This window comes from Tyto alba, unplaced genomic scaffold, assembly GCF_018691265.1.
Source record: "Tyto alba isolate M040663 unplaced genomic scaffold, T.alba_DEE_v4.0 Super-Scaffold_16, whole genome shotgun sequence".
Taxonomy (NCBI): Eukaryota; Metazoa; Chordata; class Aves; order Strigiformes; family Tytonidae; genus Tyto; species Tyto alba.
This window is the reverse complement of record NW_024881278.1, coordinates 24,101,130-24,124,383: the sequence shown is the minus strand read 5'-3', so window position 1 is coordinate 24,124,383 and position 23,254 is coordinate 24,101,130. Positions and strand designations below refer to the sequence as shown.

Sequence of the window (23,254 nt, the reverse complement as noted above, 5' to 3'; positions counted from 1 at the left end):
AAATATTTCCTTTTTTTCCCTGGCTGATAGGTTATTGACTTAAATGGAAGTTTTGTAAGGAATGAAGACTTGAGCTCCTGCAAGTATTTACCCTGGGTTTCAGCTCTGAGTTTTTATCTGATTTTTACCTCCCGCTGCTCCCTGATTTTAAAATAGTCCCTCCTAACTTATAGAGGGTATAAGGTCTATCAAGCTGAACAAGACCCAAGTCTCCTCAGATATAGGTATTTTCTTATTTAAAAAAGAAAGCTCAAATCTATATTTGCACTCTTTCCTGTCTCTGTTATGAATCCAAGTTGCCAATATAAATGGTCAAATCCAGTACTGCTGGATTTTTAGCACAGCAGCTATTGGATAGTCTCACTCAAAAAGCTCCTCCCAACATGCAAACTTACTATTCATTATTATTTCTAAATTGCATGGGTTTATTATAGAGTTTATCATTAAAAGATAGGATTACTCAAGTGCTAGCTTCTGACGGGAGTTTGAAGGACAGGGGTTGGTCCTTGGAAGGTCATGGGGTTATTTTGGTTTGTTGTACGTGAAAAAGGAAGGTTCTGCTGATTATAATAGAAATCTACTTTCTTCCTTTTGTACACTAATGAAAAGTTTTTAGAAGGAAATATAGTTCTGTACCTAATACAGATTTCATAAAACTATAAATTCTTGGCACGTTAGTTAGACATATTTAACTTATGTTGCCTAATCTGTATTTTTACAGGATTTCTCTGTCCAAGAGTTCTGCTAGCTGTAGATTACTTCCACACAGAAACACACACATCTGGGTGTTAGCATCTGTGCAAGATTTGATTGGTTGCATATTTGCCTGTGAATTTTCAGATGTGGGCAAAAAAAATCCTATTTCTTGATGACTATATAGGGAAATAGTTCGAGCCTTGACATGAGATCATATTATTCAGCAGCAGATTATCAGCCTGGATCACCACATAGTACACAGTAACTAGTTGTTTATTTAACATATGGCAGGAAAAGTGCCTGCTTCATCAAACTCTACATATAACGATCATTTAAACTTTGCTGCTTCTATAATGCTTTGGAAAAGTTCCCTTTATGTTCAAAATGATTGAGCGAGGATCACATTATGGGTCTCCAGGGATCAAATAAGACTTCTCAAAAGAAGAATGATGTACATCTGCTTTAGTGTTGAAGGTTACATAATATCAACCATATCTCAACACCTTTGGAGTCTTGAAAGACTCACCCAAAAGAAATATACACCAGGAACAAGATCTTGCACTTCTTTGTTGCTTTTAGAGTACTCTGAGACATAACCAGAGAGATAAATGTTCATCTTCTTCTCCCCAAGTAATAGAATCAATTTAAAAGAGTCATAATTAATAATAACAAGACTTGTCTTCCTAAAATGCCTGCCTCTCATTGAAGATAAAACATTTTTGCATTGTTCAGGAACAGTTATTCCTTATGAAAATATTATTCTCGTAATACTGTCAAGATCTGGGCCATCCTAGATGGTCTGCCACTCTGTGTGCCAGATGCCTAATTGGAAGATATCTGAGGGAAGTTCATCAACACCATTGAAAAATTTCAAACTTTCACTTTCATAAGCTTCCTTCTACTTCTTATTTCATGCCAAATCCTCTTTTCCCCCTAGTCTTTCAACTTCTTCAAAACCTCAATCCAGAGCTCACAGACCTGTTGGGATTCTCTCCATTAGCTTCTGTGTGCTCAGGGTATTTCCCCCACTACACAGCCAGGGTAGGGGGCTAGCAAAAGTCTTTCATAGTCTCCAGACACATGTAACAAGGTTAAACAGATTGCAGAATTAACAATGGTAACTATAACAGGATGAGAATGGGGTCCATAGATGTTCTCACAACTCTGCCAGAGGTGCATCACTCATCAACATAAAGGTTTTTGTCATGTGAGGTTGAAACACTCTGCCAAATTATTGACCAATGTCAGGCAAACTATAAGCCCTCTAATTACCTGAATGTAATGTTTAGATTTATATTGCACATTTCTACCTTGGAGTTGGCCACAGCTTATTTATCCAAGAGGCATTTTCTGAACCTTCTTCAGCTGGAGGACAAAAAAAAATGCAGCTATTGCCTTTGAAAATGAGTGTGTGAAAATGAAAAGAGCTCCAGGCTCCCTACTCCCTGTCTGTGGCCCCAAGCCACAGAGGATTCTGAGGTGACCACAGACACTCTCTGTCTCCTTGAACTCTCCCAGCTGAAGCTTTACCCCATGATATAGTGTCCTCATACATTCTGCAGCTGTGGAGAAAAGAGATGTCTTATCAAGAGAATTCATAGTCTCCCATCTCTCCAGAAGTCTCTCACGTAGCTGAAGACTTTATCTTATTTAGACCAGCGATCACTGCACTCATCCTGGGCTAGCCCCCAGCAACCCCTGGATCATTTGTGATACCTACAGCCTCCTCTGGGATGTTGCTGGGACCGTGTTTGGTTCTTTTGTTTTGCAATCCTTGTTCATTCTTATTGCCCTGATCCTTTAAGCTAACAGCCCCATCTCTGTCCTCTGTATTCAAATGTCTCAAAGAACAGTTTCATGGATTAAGAGAACCATCTTCAGGCACAGCCCTCTCCTTGCTGAATTCATACCGCTCCCTCACCTCTGCCAGCCACAAGTCTGGCATCCAATTTGGCACTGACTACTTTTCCTTCCCTTATGTGCATTAAACATGCTCATTACACTACAGCTTCCACATCATAACTCATGTAACTCACCCAATTATACTTCCTTACTTTCTTCTCTTCTTGGAAGCTGAAGCCCACTTCTTTATGATGACTGTAAGGCCCAGTTCCCAGACTTCTTCAATGCATGCCAAATGCTCCTGCCAACCTCCTTCCACTTGAAAATAAACATGAACATATCACCCTCACCCACAACTGTATTTGTTTCAGAATGTTAATCAGAAAAAAAAAAAAAAAAAAGAGAGAGAAAAAATCCTTTTGTTCTGTAAAATTCTTCCTGGGCTTTATCCAGTGTATCTCATGCTCTGTTCCTTTCTCCCACCACCTCTCTTACGTGACTCAAGTGAAGAAGACCTCATAATTAAGGAAATGATTATCAGGTTATATTACTCTGATATGGTTATCCTACTGTTCAAGAAAGGGTTTACATTTAAAGAAATTACAATCTGTTTTTCTATGAAGTAAAGCTTAACAAATATTAACTAAAACAGCTAGCAGATATAGAAAAATTGGGAGGTAGTTACACAAGAAACCCATACTTTGTCACTCACTGTCACTCAGTGAAACCTGTAGCCCTATGTCTGGTATCTGGGCTTCCTCTACAACTTATGGGGAGAAGGTGTAAAGTTAAGTCCCGTCTTGCAAAGAAGTTTGAACTATGTCCCTGTTGCTAAGTAAAACAGGGCTGGGAACCTTTCTCTGACCCTGAGGCTAAGTGGCCTTTGTCATTAGGTCTTTGGGTCCCAAGTAGTGCTTCTGTGGTTCAAAAAAATAATTATTTTCTGTGGAGTTTTAGTTCTGAGTATCAGAGGTAATATAACGGATGCATTGTGAATTGTTCAAGTGATATTTCCATAGCATGAGGCCAAAGGAGGATGTGGACTGAGAGCGTGGAGGGGTTCCTGGGACTGCAAAAACTTCTGGGAGAGTGTTGGAGGACTGGAATAGTGCAGAATGGAGCCAAATCAGATGCCATGTGGTGCAGACTGACTGCACCCTGGGAGTGATCTCTGGTGTGCGTGGCACCCCCAAGTACTGTCTTAGAGAGATGACAGCCGAAGCTGTGCCTGGGAGCATGCTAGCAGCCAAACAGGGTGCTTGAGCTCATGCCCCCTCCTCGCACTACGCAGCAGCAGTGTTTGCTGCCATTAGCATCTCCTTCCAGTGGAGACGATGTGCCCTTATACACCTTACCATGCACACACGACGAGTCTGGTGGAGGAAACAGGATGTGGGTATGGTATCCCAGTAGCAGACTCTTTCTTAACCAGTAAGGTATAGAACATTAGTCTTGCCTGCTGAAGTGGCTTAACTGACTGAAACCAATTCAGCGTTCACTGGACTGGCCTTTTCTGAATCATAAATAAGCAACAAAGTCACCCTCAGTCTAGTCATAAAGTCCTTGTTTATAAGGAAGATAAAACGGATAACAACAATATATTAAAAAAAAAAAAAAAAAAAAGGAGGGGGGATACTGGGTGTTTAAATTACATGGATTTTTTTCTGGGAAGCAAAAGATCTGTGGTGTATTTGAGCTGATTCAAGAACCAGTGAAATAAAAGGGAGAAGACATCAAAAGACAGAGACAGAATTAACCCAGGAAAAAGGCGGTTGAAACAATCCACAGAAGAAAATACAAAACACTGTCGAGTTCAGAAGTAGCAAATTTTCCACTGGAAAGATGATCAGCTTTAAACTGATGTTAAATTATCTAAACTATTGAGCTTTCCACGAAGTTTTTTCTGAAGTTTTAATCTGTATACAAATCTTCTGAGAGAACTGCAAGACATAACAAGCAAACTAAATTGCACTTCCTAATTTCTGCAAATAAGATGATTTATTTATTTGTTACAAAAATTACTGGGAGTTAGAACAAACTGAATGCATTCTGAAACATTATGAAGTTTCCCTTACAACTAATAATTGTTTTGGTTTTAATTGATAGTGTCTTGTTTGGTTTTATTTATTCCCAGCAGCAAATTATGGCAATTATTTAAAAGGAAAAAATTCCCAAACCAGAACAGATTCCAGTTAAATCAGTGTCATTCAACACTAATATCTCTGTGTATGACGTGTTAACACTACATTACATTTCAGTTTGCCTCAGTCTTTCAGAATTTAAACGATGGATGTGTTTATGGGCATACTGCACTCCCTAGACCATGGAAGAACTTACGCAAGCCCTTTCTAAAGTGAAGGAAAAAAAAACCCAAACCTCTACATGCCCGTAAATAGTGCTTGCTCCCTCATTCTTGACAAGGATACCTGTGTCTGGAGCCCACCATAAAATGGGAGCTTTGATGTTTTAGGGTCTGCGCTTCCTCCCCTTGCCATGGGATGGATACAGAAGAGGGTGGGACCCCCCAAAAACCCTCTTGTGCCATTATGCACCGGGAGGGGGACATCAGCTCTGCTCACTTGCAGGTAGGGCAGGGTGGGAGGTTGCTATTACTAAGAAGACAAAGGATTTCTTGTCATGGTGATGACCGACGTGAACCACCTTTGACAGCACGGAGGGAGACTTCACAGGGCTGAATCTCTCTGGAAGACTAAAGGATATTAAGCACGAAGCCTTGTTTTCTCTCAGCAGCGATCGCAGCTGAGTATTAGGGCCCTCTAGTGAGATTTCTCGGAGTGGATCTCCCCCTCGGGCCCCGTGGGGCTGGCCTCAGCCCAGCCGGCGCTGCAGGAGGCGGCTGCCCTTGAGGCTCCACCGCGTCCCACAGCCCACGCGGGACCGTGGGCTCTCGGCGCCGGCCGCGGGGCGCGCGGGGCTCACCTGCGCCACCCACCCACCTGAGCGGCTGCGGAAACGCCGGCGACACCCCGGGGCCGCTGCGCCGAGGGTGCCTGCCCGTGGCCCCCAACCCGCGGGGCGGGGACCGCGTACCCACGGAGCGGCAAGACTACGGCCGGCACCCCGAAGCTGTCAGCTGCCTGGGGAGGGAGGAGGACAGCCTGTTCCTAAAAATACTCCCCGGTCAAATCCCCGTGAGCCAGGGATGGAGACGGTAACAAAACTGCCTTGAATCGGTAGGAACAGTGAACAATCTTCGTGCTTTCCTCATCATCTTGGAATAATCAGCGGAATTAACTGAGGTCGAGGAAACAGGCTCTTGGGTTAGTTGTGGGAGGCTGTGAGAATAGGGGGCAGCCATTAAAAGAAACCTGATCGCTATTCATCAACTCGGAAGAGAGGAAAGGAGGAGGAAAAACAAAAAAACCTTCGTGGCTCGAGCTCATACCAACCTGGTCTATCTCTGATCAAGAAGATCCCTGGAAACAAGAAGTTTACAAATATTGTCAACTTGATGCTTGTAGTGTGATTTAAGTTGTCAATCCCGCAGAAGCCCACCAGAAGTTTAGATTCAATGCCCTGCATTTCTGGCTAGTTATTGCCAATCCCCTAAGGCAGCAAGCGCTCTCTCTCTCTCTCCTTATTTTAACCATATGTGCCTTTTGTTGTTGTTGTTGTCTTGTCTGTAAGCTGTACACTGTCTGGTGAGAGAGTCCCCTTGTGCCGTGGAGCATCTGAGGCGGTCCCCGGAGCCGGGTGCCCCCCCAGCCCCCTCTCGGGCCACCCCCCCCAGCCGGCTGTCCCCTCTGCGGGACCTGAGCCTGGCCGTGGAGGGGGGACACCCCAAATAAATATCGATGCTGGGGGTAACGGCCGGGAGGGTGCCGATAGTATAAGTGAGCGAAAATTCTCAACCCCGCTCCCGAGATTTGAGTAAGAGATAATATAAAAGTAATCAGGACCGGGCGCATTAGCCGGTTGGGGGGCTATCGGGTTTCGTGAGGAGCGCGGGAGGCTACAGCGCCCTGAGCTGGGGACACCGTGCCGCCCCCGGAGTCCAATTTCACCGGGGGGCGGCCGGCAGGCGGGGGGGGCGGCGAGATTCACCGATGCCAGCTCAGTCCCGTCGCATCAGGCCCCCGTCTCCCAATTAATACATCTCTACCGAAAAAGTTATTAGAGCATCTCAGGTCCAGTCGGCCGGGAAACGGCTCCGGGCCGGGGGGGACGGGCGCAGCTGCGGGCGCGGGGAGCGGGGCCGCTCCCGGGGCAGAGGCTCCGCTCCCGCCGGCGCCCCGGCTCGGCCCCCCCGGCCCACAGCACCCCGCTCCCTCGCCCCAACGTTTTCTTTCAAGCGGAGTTTGTTAGCATAATCGAGTTACTCGCTACATATCTGAAATCCTTGGCCGGTCCCCTTGAGGAACAAGAGCATTGCGCACAGCAAAAGCTTTGAATTATTCCTTTCGCCCCAAATCACGGAACAACAAGCTATTGTTGTTTGCCTTGATTTAGTTCCGCGCCGTGATCCTCCATCGTGTTTTCTTTTTCTGTCGGGGCAGGATCTTAGTGCCAGCTGTGATGGGATAGACCCGGTTTTCAAACAAAACGCAAAAATAAATACAAGCGTGAATAAATAACGGGAGGGCGGGGGGAACAACCCGCGGTTCCGGGCTGCAAACTGCCTCCGTGAATCGCGGGCGAGTTTAGACCGTCTGAAGGGGTCGGGTTCCTCTGGGGAGAAACGTGTGTGCCCGGGGTGCCCCGGGAAATTCGGTGAGCAGCCCTCGGGTTCGGGGGTGGGGGACAGGTAGGCTCGGGATCCTGGCAAAGGTCTCTATGATTAATTAAAATGAGCCGGCGAGAGTAGCAGGTTATTTGCGGCAGGCTTTCGGCCACGTTGAAGCCCACCGATTTTAAGGGGGACCCTCGCCAAAAGGAAAGAAAGAGGGGAAAAAAAAAAAAAAAAAAAAAAGAAAAGAAAAAAAGAGGAAAAAAAAAAAAAAAACAACAACGACAAACAAAACTAAATGGAAAGAAAGAAACGAAAACTTGGAGTTGTTTGTCATTTTCTTGCTCTCCCGACAGTCCTTGCCACGGTAGTGGACATCTGCGGAGAAGATGTGTTTCCTTCTGGCATGTGAAGATTGCGGGGTTTCTCGTTTGTTCGCTACTCCTGCCGATAAAAGCGCCCCTTCGAGAGCCCCCCTCTCCCTGCCCTTCCCATGCGGTGAGCCGAGGCCGGCTGGCAGGGGCGCGCGTGTCCTCAGCCCCCCGCGAGTGGGCGAAGGGCGGTGGGTAGCGATCCCTCTGCTTCCCGCCCCCGTCCCCAACCCAGCGGGCGGCATTTGCCCCTCAGTCAAACGGGTAAGGGGGTTCGCAGGGGCAGGGGCTTGCGGAAAGGTGCAGGGCCGGAGTTTGGGCGAATCCGCTCCTGCCTTTAATGGTGTCTTTAATGGGAAGGGTGCGGGCCTGCAGACTCTCACACAGGGTGCTGTCTACACGGAAACGGTGGAGGCACAGCCGAGATTTTCAGATAACTTCAGCGCTATCTTGGCACTCACTCGTGGACAGGAATCAGTTACGTGCAATGAAAGGCTCCTAGGAAGAGATCCGACCGCCTCCCTCCCGTCCCTCAGGCAGTCTGTGCCCCGGTTAATAAAAGGAGCATTACGGTAAAAATGATTTTTTATTTCACTCATATTTCACAGTGATTGTGTTGACACTGACGGTCTCGCACGGCGCTTCGTGCGCGGCAGTGGCTGAGCGGGAGGATGAGGCGATTCCCGAGTGGGCCCTCGGCAAACTCACCCCTGGGACCGTGGCCGTGGCCGGAAAGAAACCCCGGGATTATCCGCCGGGCGGCAACGGGGCCGGGCACAAGTTTCGGACAGCCCAGAGAAAAACTTTCAGGGCGGCGGAGCGGGGAGAGCCGGCAGCGGCCGGGCAGAGGGCTCCCGGGTTCCCGTCGGAGCGGAGCAAACGCCGGCGGGACATTCGCGGCTCTTGCTCTCTAATGTAATTGCAGTGAACGAGCTGTTCCGCAAACGCCAAAAAAAAAAGCTGCTCGCCCGATCACCCGATTCCCTCGCAAGTCACGACAACTTGACTCGCCCCGTGCCGTGGCTTTGCAGCCGGTATCTGCTCTCTCTCCTAGCATGTACAGGAAGATTTTTTTTTTTTTTTTCACGAAAGTTAAAAGTAGTTATACAGAGTTTGGATCCAGATGTCACTAATTTGCAATTGCTCTGGGACGCAAGCGGGAAGGGGCTAGCCCTGACTCTGCCCAGCGCTCTGGGAAGGGAACCAGCGTTACATGGAAGCCGCAGCCCGGCTAAGGCAGCCTGAAGTGAAAGCGCCTGCGGAGCGGCTGGCGTGTCGATTCTGTACTCACATTTTAGGGTAATAAGAAGACACTTTCTCAGATCTAAGTCCATGCAACAGGTTTTGACATCTCCTTTCCGGCTAGGGCGAGCAGCTGCTCCCGTTCAGATTCAACCGTTGTGGGTATGAGATGGAAAGAGAGGAAGCGGAGTCAGGTATACCCGTAATAAACGTGGGGCGACCGATCGCGGTAGCGGGGAGGCGGGGGGTGCGGGGGTGGGAATAGTGTTAGCTTCAACCTCGCTAGCGCTTTTCTCTCCTGCCACGGTCCCCATCGCGGGAGGAAGCGCAACGGTGCTATATTCTCCTTCGCGAAAGGCACACAGTGTGTGCGCAGAGGCCGGGAGGGTGGAGGGGGGGCCGGGGCCGGGGGGTGGGCAAGAGGGGATTTGTGCTTCTCTCGCCGTTTCTGCTCAGAGTTACGCTTGCAATGGATCGCTTCTCCCGCCCCGTGACCGTCCGCTGCGGCTGCGAGCTATCCAGCCGCTCAGGTTGGGCAGGACGCGCTGAGATCGGGATGCTTCGTTTACAAACAAGCACAGTTTGAGTCCTGCAGAAGTCGGCCGGCATCGAGGCACTAAGCGGCCGAGGGCTCATTTTGTCAAGGGAGGGAGGGGTAATCAAGCAAGGGGGCTTTACGGACCTGTCACCAACATCCCCGAATTTGTTTTAAACGAATTTGAACTGTCTCTCTCTTGCCCTGCAAAGGAAGACTCTATTTTGTGTCCCCGAGGGATCCGCCCGCTTGCCACCGCTTCTTTATGGCAGCGCTCGGGAAAAAGCCCGGACAGGTAGCAGGACACGCAGCTTCCGAAGCGGAATGCACTCGAAAAAATACAGACACTCACGGCGGACACGGACAGGCGTCCGGACGTGCTGGGAGCTGGACGCGGGCTGCTCCGCCGCCCTCCCCCCCCCTTCCTCCTCCTCCTCCTGCCTCCCTCCCACGCCGCATTTCGCCCGGCCGCAGCCCTGGCGCGGCTCCTCGCCGGCAGCCGCCGGGCTGCCCGCCGCCGCCCCGGCCTCGCCAGCCCCCGGGGACGGCCGCTACGCCGGCCCGGGCCGGCCCGGAGGCTCCGTCCGTCGGCCGCGGAGGGTCAGGCTGCGAGGCGAGGAGCCGCAGCCCGGTCTCCCGTGGCTTCACTAAATCCCTGACGCGTCGGGGCGGCGAAAAAAAAGGTACCGTGGCAGGAACCCAGTATTGCCGAGATCTCTCCTGTCAGGGCTGCGAATGGCGTAGAAAGAGCTTGTGGGATGAACTGTTATTTCTCCGTAGAAAAGGGAACATTAAAGGCCATGGAAACTGCCCCGAGTTTGAGGCCGGGAGTCTCCTCCCGAGGGCCTTCCCTTGGGCGAGCCCCGGCACCCGGCGGGCCGGCCGCCCGCGCAGCCGGTTGTGCGGTTCCCGCGGAGGCACCGCAGCGCCCTTCGCTCACTCGTCGCACCCGCTCATCCTCCCCCGACCTTCCGCCTTGCACCATCTCACTCCCTCGCCTGTCACTCTGTGCAGTCGGGAAAGGATGCATATCGGTCCTTGCCCCGCGCAGTCAGTAAACTTAAAACGCGGTGTGTAATGGGCACGCGTGGGTGATAAGGGTCCGTTTAATCACACGAAGTGTCTCTGACTTTTACACGTGTTCGTCTCCTGGATGCCACATCCTGACACGCTCCTGGAAATCAAGTAGAAACAAAAATGCCCGACGTCCAGTGATCGCAAACGCCAGCGCCCTGCGCCCCGGAGCGTGGTGGGGCAGGGGCAGCGATTAACGGAGAGGCAATCCTTCCCCGGTCCTGTATCGTCTTGCCTCCTCCTAGCTCCCGGGCAGGTACGATCAGCGTGTAATGGGATCCCAGGTCACGAACAGGGTCTCTATTGTACATGAGAGGCCCCTTCCCTATAAAACTCTCCGACGGTTGTTACTGGGCGCTGGGGAGGGGGGGGGTTAAGCTAACGCATTTGGGAATAAAGTTCCTGCAAGGGCCAGAGACGGGTTTTTCTCCCCACCGCAGACGCGGGTGCCGGGGACAGCAGAGCCCGCGGTCGGGAGCGGCGGGGCCGGGATGGGGCGGCGGGGCCCGGCCAGGGCCCTGCGGCGAGAGGCCCGGGCTCCGCGCTCCGGCGCTCCCCCTCTCCCCCGATGGGCGCCTGCAGCGTCAATCACGGCGGAAATTTCTCCCTCACTAGCTAATATCTCAGCTCGCAGGGCCGCCTCTGAGTGGATCTGAGCAATCTGTCAACCCAGCCGGGGAGCCACCTCAAAACAGATCGGGTTACCCCTGATTGACAGCGTCACCATGGCAAATAATTTGACTAAAACTATTGTCTTCTCCTGGCAGTCCCCGGGTCAGATAACCGGACCAATCACAGCGCGAATAATCACTTTTCATGCCAGCTTAGAATAATATTATTAAAAAAAAAAAAAAAAAAAAAAAAAAAGGGGGGGGAGAGAGAGAGAGAGAGAGAAAGAAAGGGGGGAAAAACTCCGAGAGGGAGAGGAGCGAGGGAGCAGGGCTTTACCACTATATTATGTGGGATCTTGCGGCGGCGGGGGGTGGGGGGGAAGCAGGGAGATCCCAAACCGACGGCCGAGGGGGGTGGGGGTGGGAGAGCCGCGGCCGCTGCGAGCGCTGCAGATAGGAGACAAAAGAGGCACGAAGTTACTCTCGCAACTCGGACTTACAAAAAGGAGGCGGCCGGGGGGAAAAGCCGCCCGCGCTCGGGCTCCCGAGACTTTTTTCCTTCGCTCTTCTCCTGCTTTGGTTTTTGCTGTTGGTTTTGGGGGTTTTGGCTGCTTTTTGTTTTGTTTTTTTTTTTTTTTTTCCCCGGCTCCCGGGGCCGGGCGCTGCCGATGGCCGCGGCCCCCCGCGCCCGGCCGTGACGCCCGAGCGGGCCCCGCCGGGCGCCGCCGCCCCGGGGCCGGCCCCGCACATGCCGGGCGCTGCCCGCCGCCCCGCGCCGCTCCCCTCTATGCGGCCGTAGGGTTGCGGGCCGGGGCAAGGCTCACCATGTCGATGCTCCCGACTTTTGGCTTCACCCAAGAGCAAGTGGCCTGCGTCTGCGAGGTGCTCCAGCAAGGCGGCAACATCGAGCGGCTGGGGCGGTTCCTCTGGTCCCTCCCTGCCTGCGAGCACCTCCACAAGAACGAGAGCGTCCTGAAGGCCAAGGCGGTGGTGGCCTTCCACCGGGGCAACTTCCGCGAGCTGTACAAGATCCTGGAGAGCCACCAGTTCTCGGCGCACAACCACCCCAAGCTGCAGCAGCTCTGGCTGAAGGCGCACTACATCGAGGCGGAGAAGCTGCGGGGGCGACCCCTAGGGGCGGTGGGCAAGTACCGGGTGCGCCGCAAGTTCCCGCTGCCCCGCTCCATCTGGGACGGCGAGGAGACCAGCTACTGCTTCAAGGAGAAGAGCCGCAGCGTCCTCCGCGAGTGGTACGCCCACAACCCCTACCCGTCCCCCCGCGAGAAGCGGGAGCTGGCCGAGGCCACCGGCCTCACCACCACCCAGGTCAGCAACTGGTTCAAGAACCGCCGGCAGCGGGACCGCGCCGCCGAGGCTAAGGAAAGGTACGGCTCCCCCCCACCCCCCCACCCCCCCCGCGGCTCCCCCCCGCGGCTCCGCCGCTCGCCTCCCGCCCCGGTCCCGGCCCCGGTCCCGGCCCCGGCCGTGGGGAGGCCCGCGGGACGGCGCGCCCGGGCGGGGCCGGGCTCTCCGTGGCTGGGGCGCCCGGAGAAGCGGAGGCGAGTGAGGAGACCGCTGGGCGAGGGCGCCTCGCCGCCAGAAGTAGCCCCCGGGAGAGGCGGCCGGGACCCCTTCTCCACGGGGACCCCGCCGAGACCGAGTGGGTGCGGATCCACTGCCCGGCGGAGTGCGGGGTGGCGGGCGAAGGCTCCGCGCCCCGCGCAGCTCGGAGCGTGTCCTTGAGGGTTACCGCGGTGCGGAGAGGGAAAGCCAGGAGAGTCGGAAAGCCGTCAAGGGTGGTTTGCAAAAACTGCCCCGAACGTCGGTTCCCGACGGGAGGCCGAGACAGGGACCGACCGGAGCGACCTCTTCCCTGGCTCATTAAGTGGCAGTGCGTACTCGCCACCCGGCAAGATGCTCCTGAATGCGTGTTAATAGAAGTACATTCGTACACCGAGCGTGATTTCGAAACGGTGTTTTTTCTCGTTAAATGGAGCGAAGGGAACATTGACGGCCGGGCAGAGCTTAATGCCTACATCTCCGGGTATTCGGGATGGCTTTTCCGCCAGCAGTCCCTGTGCCTTAGGAAGACGCTTTGAAGAAGCAAAATGCGTCCTCTAACTGCACGGTGTCTCCTCACTAGCTCGCTGGATAGACCGGTCCATACGGATCTGATCGTAGGGCCTGCGCGGTTATTTAACGGATTAGAAATCTCCCGTAGACCCGTCCCTCCGAGGAGACTCCTGACTCCTTTTTTTTTTTTTTTTTTTTCGGTTCTGCCTAATGTGGTTTGGAAACGGCCGGCGCCGCGGCCGCGCAGCTGTGCGGCCCGGCAGGTTCGGGCTCGGCACAGATTTGCTCCATACATTTCCCGAAACGGTGCTAGAGCTTTAATTTTCCTTCAGATCCCCGCAAGTGCTGTTTTTACGAGATGTTAGAGATCCTTTTTATTGCTGATAGCGGGGACTCACCTGCAAATATCCAAAGGAAATGAAGGTTACACTTATGCTTGCTTTTTTTTTTTTTTTTTTTTTTTTTTTTTCCCGAGGAATCAAATTTTAAAGGTCTCCAGAGACAAATAAGGTTTTTGACATTGAAAAATACACTCGACCTAATATTACACTCTAGGCGTTGGAAAACAGACTGTTCATGGGATTACCATTCACTCAAGCAAACTTGTTCAAACAGAACTTTCTTGTCTATTTTTATTTTTTTGGCACCAAGTGTCTCCAGCCACATCCTGCAGCCCTTATTGAGGAAAAATCATCAGCGCAATGGCTTCACTTCTCTCAACCAAATCCTGCAGGATAGGGCCCCTCTGCCAGATAGTGTGTTTCAAAGCTTCCGCAGCAGCTTTTAAATAGACTTGCAATGTCTTCAGTATTTTTTCAGGCAGGGCTGTGTCGGAAGTATTTCTAAGAGGGCTATTTCCAAAATCTGCGTTAGCCTTGACAGGACGGCTGCCCCCCATCCCATCTTTGCCCCTGTCATTTCGGAAAAAAAAAAAAAAAATATATATATATATATGTATATATATATATGCAAAGGCTTTGCCAGCCTCCAGCGATTTCTTGGTATTTACCCGGTGACGAATTTTGAAATGATGTCCTGCCTTTCCGAGCCGGCCACCTCTGCTCGCAGGCGCTCCGGTGGTGCCGGGTCCCCCCCCGCCGCGAAGCCGAGCCAGGGACCGCCCGAGGAGGCCCGGAGGGACAGCGGTGTGTGCGCCGAACCTTTCCCGAGAGGGCCGGGGAAGTAAGCTAGCTGACTCCGTTTGCTTACCTTATCTTCCATATTGGGCTCTGTTTTGAGCTTTAAGCTCAGGGCGAGGGGAAAATTCCGCGTCCAGTTACTTAAGTGAAAGTCTTTCCCGCCCGAAGCGAGCCCGGGAGGCTGTGGGGCTGCACAGAGCCACGCTGCATGCAGGTCGCTGCACTTTGGCCTTCCCAGGAAAAATAGCGACCGAAATTCTCTTCAGCTCCGGGAGCAGTTTTAAAGTTAAAATTAAAAAGTCTTTTTTTTTAAAAAAAAAAATGCCTTCCTCCCTTCCCTTCCTTTCCCCTCCCTCCCCACGCTGTGCAAACGGTTTGGACACAGAAAATGACGTTTTGGCAAAGTGACACTTTCCGCTGGGCTAGTGGGAGACTCTGTTTACAAGCTCGGCGGACCTTAGACCTTTGTGCCAGATGAAGAGGCCTTGGAGGTTTGCAGAGTTTGTAAACCTACTGTTTCTGCCTTCCCCGCCGCCCCCGGGAGCCAGCTCCCCTCCGCCCGCTCCCCGCCGCTCCCGCTCCCGCTCCCGTTCCCGTTCCCGCGGTGCGCGCCCCGGAGCAGCGGCCACACGGTGACTTCCCTCCCTATTTTGTGTTTCCTATAGGGAAAACAACGAGAATTCCAACTCCAACAGCCACAACCCGCTCTCGGCGTCAATGAACGGGAATAAGACAGTTTTGGGGAGCTCAGAGGACGAGAAGACGCCGTCAGGGACCCCGGATCACACCTCCTCCAGCCCGGCGCTGCTGCTCAGCTCCAACCCCGGGCTGCAGCCCCTGCACAGCCTGGGCCACCCCCAGGGCCCCAGCGCCATCCCCGTGCCCAGCGCTGACCCCATGCACCACCACAGCTTGCAGGACTCCATCCTCAACCCCATGTCATCCAACCTGGTCGATCTGGGCTCTTAAAACCGTGTACACGCTCTCTCCTTCGCACCAGCCCTCCTTTACTCTATTTTTTTTTTTCCCCCTTAATCTTACCAGAGACTTTGAAAGTGATTACAAACTCCTTAGTGGATGTGTCGTGCCCTTTGGCAGCAAGCTGGCTGCAGGTTTGGCAGGTATCGGACTCGGCTGTGGGCAGTGATGTTGTGAGAAGCCTTAAGGGTTGCTTAAAGGCAGTGTCAGGCATGTAAGGACTGTGGGACAGGAGCTGTGATTTTCATGGCAGGCTGTAAGGTGGTTCGGTGTAGCAGCTCTTTCCAGTCTTAACTTCACGAATCCCTCGGTGGTGTCACTCGATCAGGCCGGTCTGTGTGGGAAGAGGCACATTGTAATATTTTTTGGTTTTGTTTTGTTTTGTTTTCAGGGAGTGGGGTGGAAAGGGAAGCACAAGGCCGCTGTTTCCATGCCTGTTTGGAAGTTACACATTGCTCCCGTTATTCTATTGTAGTTATGTATCCGTGGCAGGTGTACGATGTACAATTTCAACTAAGAATACAAAAGTTGTAGTCAAGTTATAGCAGCAACACGCGCTCTAGGCAGACTCTGTAACCTTCTTGTAGCTGATGCTATGCAGAGAGACGGCTTCTTTGGCCTTGTCCGTGCGGTGCTTTCGCCATTTGCTGGGTGGGAAAGGAAGCGATGGCCCGGCTCTGGCCCCAGAGAAAGGCAGGGGCAGCTTCTCCCCTCGGTGTGCAATGAGGGCAGGAGCAGGCTTTAGCAAAAAGAGGAATTGCTGCTCAAGTATAGACCTAAATGACAGTATCAACCACAAGTCACTCATCTTAGTTTTGTTTATTGTTTATATTATGTGAATACATTCTTTGGAAAATATTTCTGCTTTTATTTTATAATAAAATTTAGAAATGTAACTCGGCGTGCGGTTGCTTCACTTGCCCGAGGGATGTTTTCGGGCTTGGCCCCGAGCGGAGCAGCCGGTCCGCCGGCCGGGGGGAGCGGCGGACACCCGGGCGGCCTCGGGGCCCCCGGGGCTCCCCCCCCCCGTCGCCGCAGAGGCTAGCCGGCCTCGCCCCCCCCCCCCCGCCCCCCGGGCCGCCAGACTGCACCCCCGCGCCCCCGCCCCTTTTGGGGTGCCCCGCGGAGCGACGCCCGGGCACGTCGGGGGCCGCTGCGGGAAGCGGCGTTCGCCGGGGGAGGCGGGAAGGGGTGGGGGAGGGGGGAGCGGATCTGGCGGGGCCTTGCGGGAGCGGGGAAGCAAGGGGACGGGGAGGGACAGGCGGTGCGGGCCCTAAGGGGAGCGGGGACTGTGGTACACCTCTTCACCCGAGGGCACGGCCGAGCGGGCTGCGGGCTTTTCCGCCCCGGTGTCCGCTGGCCCCGGCAAAACGTCGCCCCCCTCGGCCCGGGCTCCGCACGGCCGAGGCCGCAAACTCCTCTCCAGCGCCTGCGGAGTGGTGCGGAAATGGGAATCCTCATTCCTCTCCTTTTTCTTTCTCTCTTTCTTTTCTAAATTTTCATTTTCTGTAAGCACAGGGTGGAAAAAGAGACAGGCAAGTTGCTTGCAGGTTTGCCTCACTAAAAGATAAGAACTCAGGGTGGTTTCATTACAGCTCGCACACTCGCCACCAACTCTTTGCAAGGAGCCAAACGTGATACATCATCTGTTTAAAATGTTCCTCAGCCCTCGCAAGGGGTTTTATACTTTCCTTTTTTTCCCCCTAAAATGAATTTCTTGTGAAAAATAAACCATGAAAACGATATGGCTTCAAGCGGGATAGAAATATGTGTAGATCAGCAAAGATCGTGTCCAGGTTTCAGATGCTGGCTGAAATTTCAATCAGCGAGAGTTTTGTGCGGGCAATGTCCTAATTTGATATAATCTGGGGCTGGATTAGCGCCTCTATGCATTTGTGGGTGTCTGCTAAAAGCACATTTCTCTGAGGCCCTGTTGAAGTCTATAGAAGGGAAGGTATGGATGTCGGAAACGGGGCCTTGGGAAAAAACACCTCTCTCTTACTTCTGGTTATAGATCCAGTGTTCACATTATGCTGGGGTGCAGTGGGGTACAATGTTATAGAGGAGACAATGTGGTAGATTCAGGTTTATGTTTCTCCCATTTCTGCTCGTTGGGTGATTTTTCAGCAGCGGAGATGCTGTGGCCGTTGTCTCTGCTGTGGGAGCGTATCGCCTGTGGTCCTGCGTGCATTAGGGTCTAAATAGCAGATCCTGTTATTTCCGTTCAGGGGCATCTAATAATTTTAGCTATGAATTTTAATCCTTTGAAAATAAACATTTCGCAAGTAGAAGAACCCCTGCTTCCTAGGGCTACATAAGATCCCTGCTGCCTGTAAAATAACACATGCAGTGGTGCAATCTTGCAAAGAATTAATCAATTGCTAGTTAATTATTTTGTATTTTTAGAGATAGAAGCAAGTTTGGGAAGGAAAACGGAATGACTGGCTTAATAACACATAGCCTCAAAACCGAAATAAAGCCTTAAGACTTTGCCCGCTGGAGGGAAACACACACACACACAAAAAAAAAAAAAAAAAAAAATGTAGAGAAAGAGTAAAGCCAAGATGGGGAACATTTAAAGAGGCAGCATGAAAACAGGATGGGGTTTATGTGGTTAATAAAAGGTCATATTGTACAGAGGAGGCAGAATTTGATCGGGGAAAGTAAATGAAGGGCTGACAGGGTGAGAAAGACCCTCTGAAAGCCAGGGGCAGTGAAAACTCCTGTAAATTGCAGCGAGGATCACTGATATACAGAGAGAGGAAGAGAGGGCGAATTGCTGAAGTCAATTAGAGACAGCTAGAAACCGAAATCATGCAGTAAGGAAAAAAATACATCTGCAGGTCAATCTAGCATTAAGGGCACACACAGCTGAAAGCCCAGATGATGGGACGTGTGTAATGCAACCTTAAAACCCATACATGTTAAGACTCATTTTATCGGACTGTACTTGCCTTAGTAACGATGTTTGGTAAATTAGCCCAAATCCCCCCGATTTTCCACGCACAAAAAAAGTTCCCGATAGAGGAATATGCCGAAACTGACGTGACTAATCCTTGGTTTTAAACAGATTAGTTATGATTCACTAGCATTACGTTACAAGGGGCATATCTCATCTCAGGGTTGGTTGTTTGCGGGTTCCCCATGCAGGTTTCAGGGGTGTAAATAAAAAGACGGTCCGGATCTAGCAGGCTTTATCCATGAAACTCCCCTGGCTATTCCCAGACTGAGTCTGGGATGAGCCGGGCAAAGCCCACATCTGAGCCCTTATAGCTTGGACACCTAAGGAAAAAAACGGTCTTGTTATCTCTCTTGTACAAGCACATAGATATATATACATACACATGCATATATGTTTATATATATAAAGTGGTATTTGCCCTCAAACTAAAACCTTACAAAATTATCTAATGAAAGCAGCATTTACAGGACCCCAGAACTGTAACTGGAATAATTCCTTTAGATAGCAGGGCGCTGAATATTCGTGGTGTGCTAGAGCAAATTTGTTCTGCTGGGAAGACCTGTACTTTATTATATGAGTCTTAACTGTCCTGGTGCTGCTTTGAAGAGGGCTATGAAAGAAACTGCACATTTGAGACAGAAAGCAATTTTGGCTGTCCTGCCGGGGCACAGCTCATCACCCTGCCAGGGAAATACTGATAGAGGCAAGGGGACAGTATCCTGACAGGCTACTGAAGATGTGGCACATTCCCCAAAGGGGAGTATGACTCTTTACTGGGAACAGGGAGCAAGTTTATTGGAGTAGGAGTCTTTCCTATGAGTAGAGGAGCATACGATGGAGCTTGCTGGTTAAATGCCTTCCCTCTGCCAGCCCTTGAAGGAGCTTGGGGGTAAACAGAACCCTCTGGGAAGCACAGTCACAGCTCCTCTACCAAAGTCTGCGTGGCTGCGTTTTTCTTCGGATAATATAAGCCATTTTGCAGACATTCAACATGATCTACGTGAGAGAAGTCGCCTGCTTGGCATATTTCTTGTGCGCTCCCCCAGACAAAGCTACGTTCCCTCTCCTCCTTGCCACCTCTGACTCAGTGGTTCGGGCCTAACTGAAGCCTCAATGTGTGTTTGAGGGGGGCTGCTCCAACCCCGGAATGAAAAGCCTTGGAAGTGCCCCTGCCTGCCCAGCGATGTTTGTGTAAGGCGCTTGGGTTCCTGTTACCAGACCCGGAAATAAAATCTATTGCCTTCTTTAGGAGAAACAAATGCAGCCCGGTATAAGCAGGCTCTTGCCTTGAACAAACCCTCACTTGAGCATGACAAATAATGCAGGGGGATGGCGATGAAAACACTGGCCATTGGCCCTCACTGCAGAGCTCTTTAACTTCCTCTGCTTAGTGAATCAAAATGCTGCGGCTCAGCCAGCCAAGAAAAATATACTGAAGGGAACTTTCAGTGCTTCAGCACACAAGGAAAAGGTGAGGGTTTGTCTGAAGGAGAGTAGCTCTAGGGTTTGGAAAAATATATACTCAAACTTAGGAGCTGAGCTGTGTGATCAGCTTCTTCCCATTTTGCTGCGGGGAGCAGGGCTCAAAGCTTCCCCTCTCTGCACCGGGGAGGCGGCTCCTTCCTCGAGAAGAAGATTCATCTCCATCCCACTTAAATAAGCGTGAGGGGCGATTGTTTGGTTGTTGGTTAGGGTATTGGGGTTTTATTTTTTTTTTATTATTTTTATTTTTTTTGCCGGGTTTGGAGAGAACGCCCAATCTCCAGCTCGAAATATCAAACCCAGCGGTACTCGGAGCCGCGATGTGCCGCAGGGCCGGTCCTGCTCCGCGCCTCGGGGCACCGGGAGCCGGCGGCTGCCGAGCGGGTAGCCGAGCAATGAGGTGCTCCTGCCTCCAGCCCAGCCCGTGTCCTACAGGGGGGAAACAAAAACAAAAACAAAACCCCAACCAAACAACAACAACAAAAAGAAACACACACAAAAAAAACCCACAGCCACAAAACAGACACACGGAAACAAATTGGGACTTCACCAAGAGTCTGAGACTCAAAGGGAAACGGAGAGGTTTAGTGGGAGCTAAGGTGATCAGACAGGTAAAGCGTTACATCAGCAAACAGCGCTGCTCAGGAGAAGTGGGGGGAGAGGAGAAATCACTTGGAAAGATGAAAATCGCACATGTGCTTCTGATGACCCCGTTAGATGCGAAGTCCTCCAGGAAATACATATTTGAAACAGCCAGGAAAAACAAACATGCCTTTTATAGACTTGCCTGTCCCGCCATGAAAAATGCAAACCTCGGTATGGTGCGTGTGTATCTAGGGGGTGGGAGGGAGAAAGGGGGAATAGATTTTGTAAAGAACCCGATGAAAGCTACCTTCATCAGGAATATTCATTTGCGCTGCCCTGCTCTCCAAAAATAGGTTGCAGCGTGAAAACCGAGGCAGTAGTTAAAACTGCCGCGTGTAAGCCGGACATCTGAGTCTGAAAAGTGACTGTCAGGATCTCGTCTGGGTGTCAACACAGGCACGACTGGCTGGCAACACTGAGGAAGGAAAAAAAAAAAACAAACGGGTGGGGTGTGGGTGAGTGAAGAGTTAGAAAGCGAGCCTTTATGAAGCCTACAGTTTGCTGTAAAGTTGAACAAAGTCCAGTGAATCATATTGCAAGAGCGACTAGAAATTCGTGCAGGAGTTGGGGTCTGGGCAGAGATCCCCCCCAATCCCTCTTTTCCAAAGCGCCGGTTTAGACGCGGTTGTGCTGTGGGCCGGGGGTGGGAGCAGAGACCTGATCCGTGAGCACATTAGCAGCAAAGGCATCACCGTTCCTCCTCTTACCCACCCCCCCGCCCCGACCACCCTGCCCACGAAGCCGGACACAGTGACCCCGCTGCCGGGCAGGCTCCGAGCGGCCATTTGAGCCCCCTCCTCGCTTCCCACGGCGGCCGCTGGGCGCCCACGGCCTCCGCGGGGAAGGGGCAGATCCGAGCCCACCTCCCGGCATTGGTTGCCCCCCTCCCGCGGGGTCCGGCTTTCGCCTGGTGCTTTGGAAACCCCGGCGGCAGGTGCCCCGTGGGACGCGGCCACCTCGGCAGCGGGACGCGGGCGGCACCCACGCCGCGCGGGGACATGCACTCCTTCACAGGGAGACGGCGAAGCGTGGGCGGCCGGTCACTCGTCGGTGACACAACTCTCCCTGCACACCTCAGGGGGCTGCCGGGCGGAGGGGGAGGGCAGGTGACTCTGAGCCCCTCTGGGTCAGTGGGATGCCTTTAATCGAAAGAGGCTACGTATCGTCACCCTGTTGCACAGGAGAGCTGCGTCACGGGGCAAAGCATTACCAAAGCCTGAGTAAGTTGTCCTCTCCGAGGAAGGCCCCACCCGACCGCCGAGTAGGGACAGAGCCGGGACCCCTCCTCGATTTACCCCGGTGCCGCGAAACCCAGCAGCCGCCGGTTCCTGCCGCGTGGGCCTCCTGCGGCGCGGCGGCCGGAGCCGCCCCGTCGAAGGGAACGGGCTGTTTCCCACCCATGGGGCACACGCGGCAGGCGGGGGCTCCGCTCCTTCCAGCCCCGCTCCGCTGCCGCGAAACCCAGCCGGAGGAGCCGGGCAGGGGCACGGCCTCCCCGGGGCGGCAGGGGCGGAGGGGAGGGGGCTTCGAGAGCGGGCGGGGGGCGGGGGGGGAGGACGGGGCTGCTGCGGGTCCAGAAGCAACTGGGTTTCTCTCCATACCCCGAGATATTTAGTTACGCATGAGTCCCGCAGCTGCTCGGGGCGAGGATCCGCGCTCCGCAACAGGACGCACCGCGCAGCCGGCCGAGGCCGCGGCTGGCGCTGCGGAAGGGAGGGGACATTTAAAACTCAAGAAACAGCTTGGGACATCGCTCTTAAGAGCGTGTCGAGCGCACACCCAGCAAAAACATCAACAACTGGAATGTCAGGATGGCTTGGAAACCTTCCGGCATCAAATGAAACCAGACGTGGGGCAGGGATGCGTTGGCAGCGCTGCGCGGGGCACGGAGCTGGGTGGCGGGGGCCCCACGGGTGATCGTGGAGAGAGTGGCATGGGCAGTCCCCTGCTCAGCTCATCTCGCTGCCTTCCCAAATTAGAAGGGCCGGAGGTGGACGATCCCACCTCGGTAGCGATTTTAGCAGACACCGAGGCGGTGGGGGGCGAGCGGCGACGCTGACACCGCGCTCCGGTGCTGCGGGTGGGTGTGGAGCCCGGCTCCGTCTCCACGAGTGTGCCCAGAAAATGTCAGTGCCTTCTCCTCCATAGGTGCAGCAGATCCCCGCTGCTGCCGTAGCTCTGCGGGGTGGCTTCGGTCGGAGAAAAGCCCCAGATCCCTTTCAGCTGAGAAGGGGCATTTTTTTTTTTTTTTCCCCGGGCGAGGCAGCCACAGAGAAAGCGATGATGTTTCCCACCTACACGCTATTACTTTGAGATCCGATGGTTATTTCTGCCAGTCTCCGAGATGCCGTCACCGCAGGGGATCTCTGGAGGCGGAGGGCAGCCAGTCGCTCTCCATAATTACTCTAAATCGGGTGTATTTATTACCTCGACTAGTGCCGGGCGATGGCAAATAAAGACGCCTTGACAATATTCACCCGGGCACCAGCTGCCTCCACCACTAATCTAAAACACTCCCCCAGCCCGGTGGGGGAGGGAAGGATGGGGCTAATGCCCTGCCCGTCCCCACGGCCCACTCCGGGGGCCTCGCACGGGCGGCGCTGGGGCTTGAACCCCACGGAGACCCTGGTCCTGCCTGCGGTGCCCCGAGGAGGGGCCGAGGGGCTGCCCGAAACCGCTCCTCGCATGCCCAGCAGCTGGGAAGGGGCACCCCACTCCGGGGCACACGTCGAGGGGCACGACGGAGAGCAGTGTCCAGAAGGCGCAGGTTCCCCTGATCGCCTTTCACCCCCCACCGCCCTTCGAGGCCACAGAATGCCCCCGCGGTGGGTTCTGCGGTGCGGGGGGGGGGGGGGGGGGGGGCAGCTCTCGGTAGGTGTCCGACGGCGGCCCGGCCCCCCTCTCCAAGGGACTTCGC

At 53.0% G+C, this 23,254-nt stretch overlaps 1 protein-coding gene across 1 annotated transcript; it reads left to right on the top strand.

The window, feature by feature from the left end:
- The first annotated feature begins 11,763 nt into the window (after window positions 1–11,763).
- On the top strand, window positions 11,764–16,140 carry SIX2 (SIX homeobox 2). The gene is made up of 2 exons (XM_042789918.1): window positions 11,764–12,443; window positions 14,936–16,140. Exons 1-2 carry the CDS (start codon window positions 11,884–11,886, stop codon window positions 15,237–15,239), a joined length of 864 nt encoding a protein of 287 aa, XP_042645852.1. The 5' UTR covers window positions 11,764–11,883; the 3' UTR covers window positions 15,240–16,140.
- The last annotated feature ends 7,114 nt before the right edge of the window (window positions 16,141–23,254 follow it).

Excerpts from the sequence above, each read along its gene's own strand:
- SIX2 (XM_042789918.1), top strand. The coding sequence starts at position 11,884 with ATGTCGATGCTCCCGACTTTTGGCTTCACCCAAGAGCAAGTGGCCTGC. Across the intron at positions 12,444-14,935 it reads GCCGCCGAGGCTAAGGAAAG|GGAAAACAACGAGAATTCCA; the intron begins GTACGGCTCCCC and ends TGTTTCCTATAG.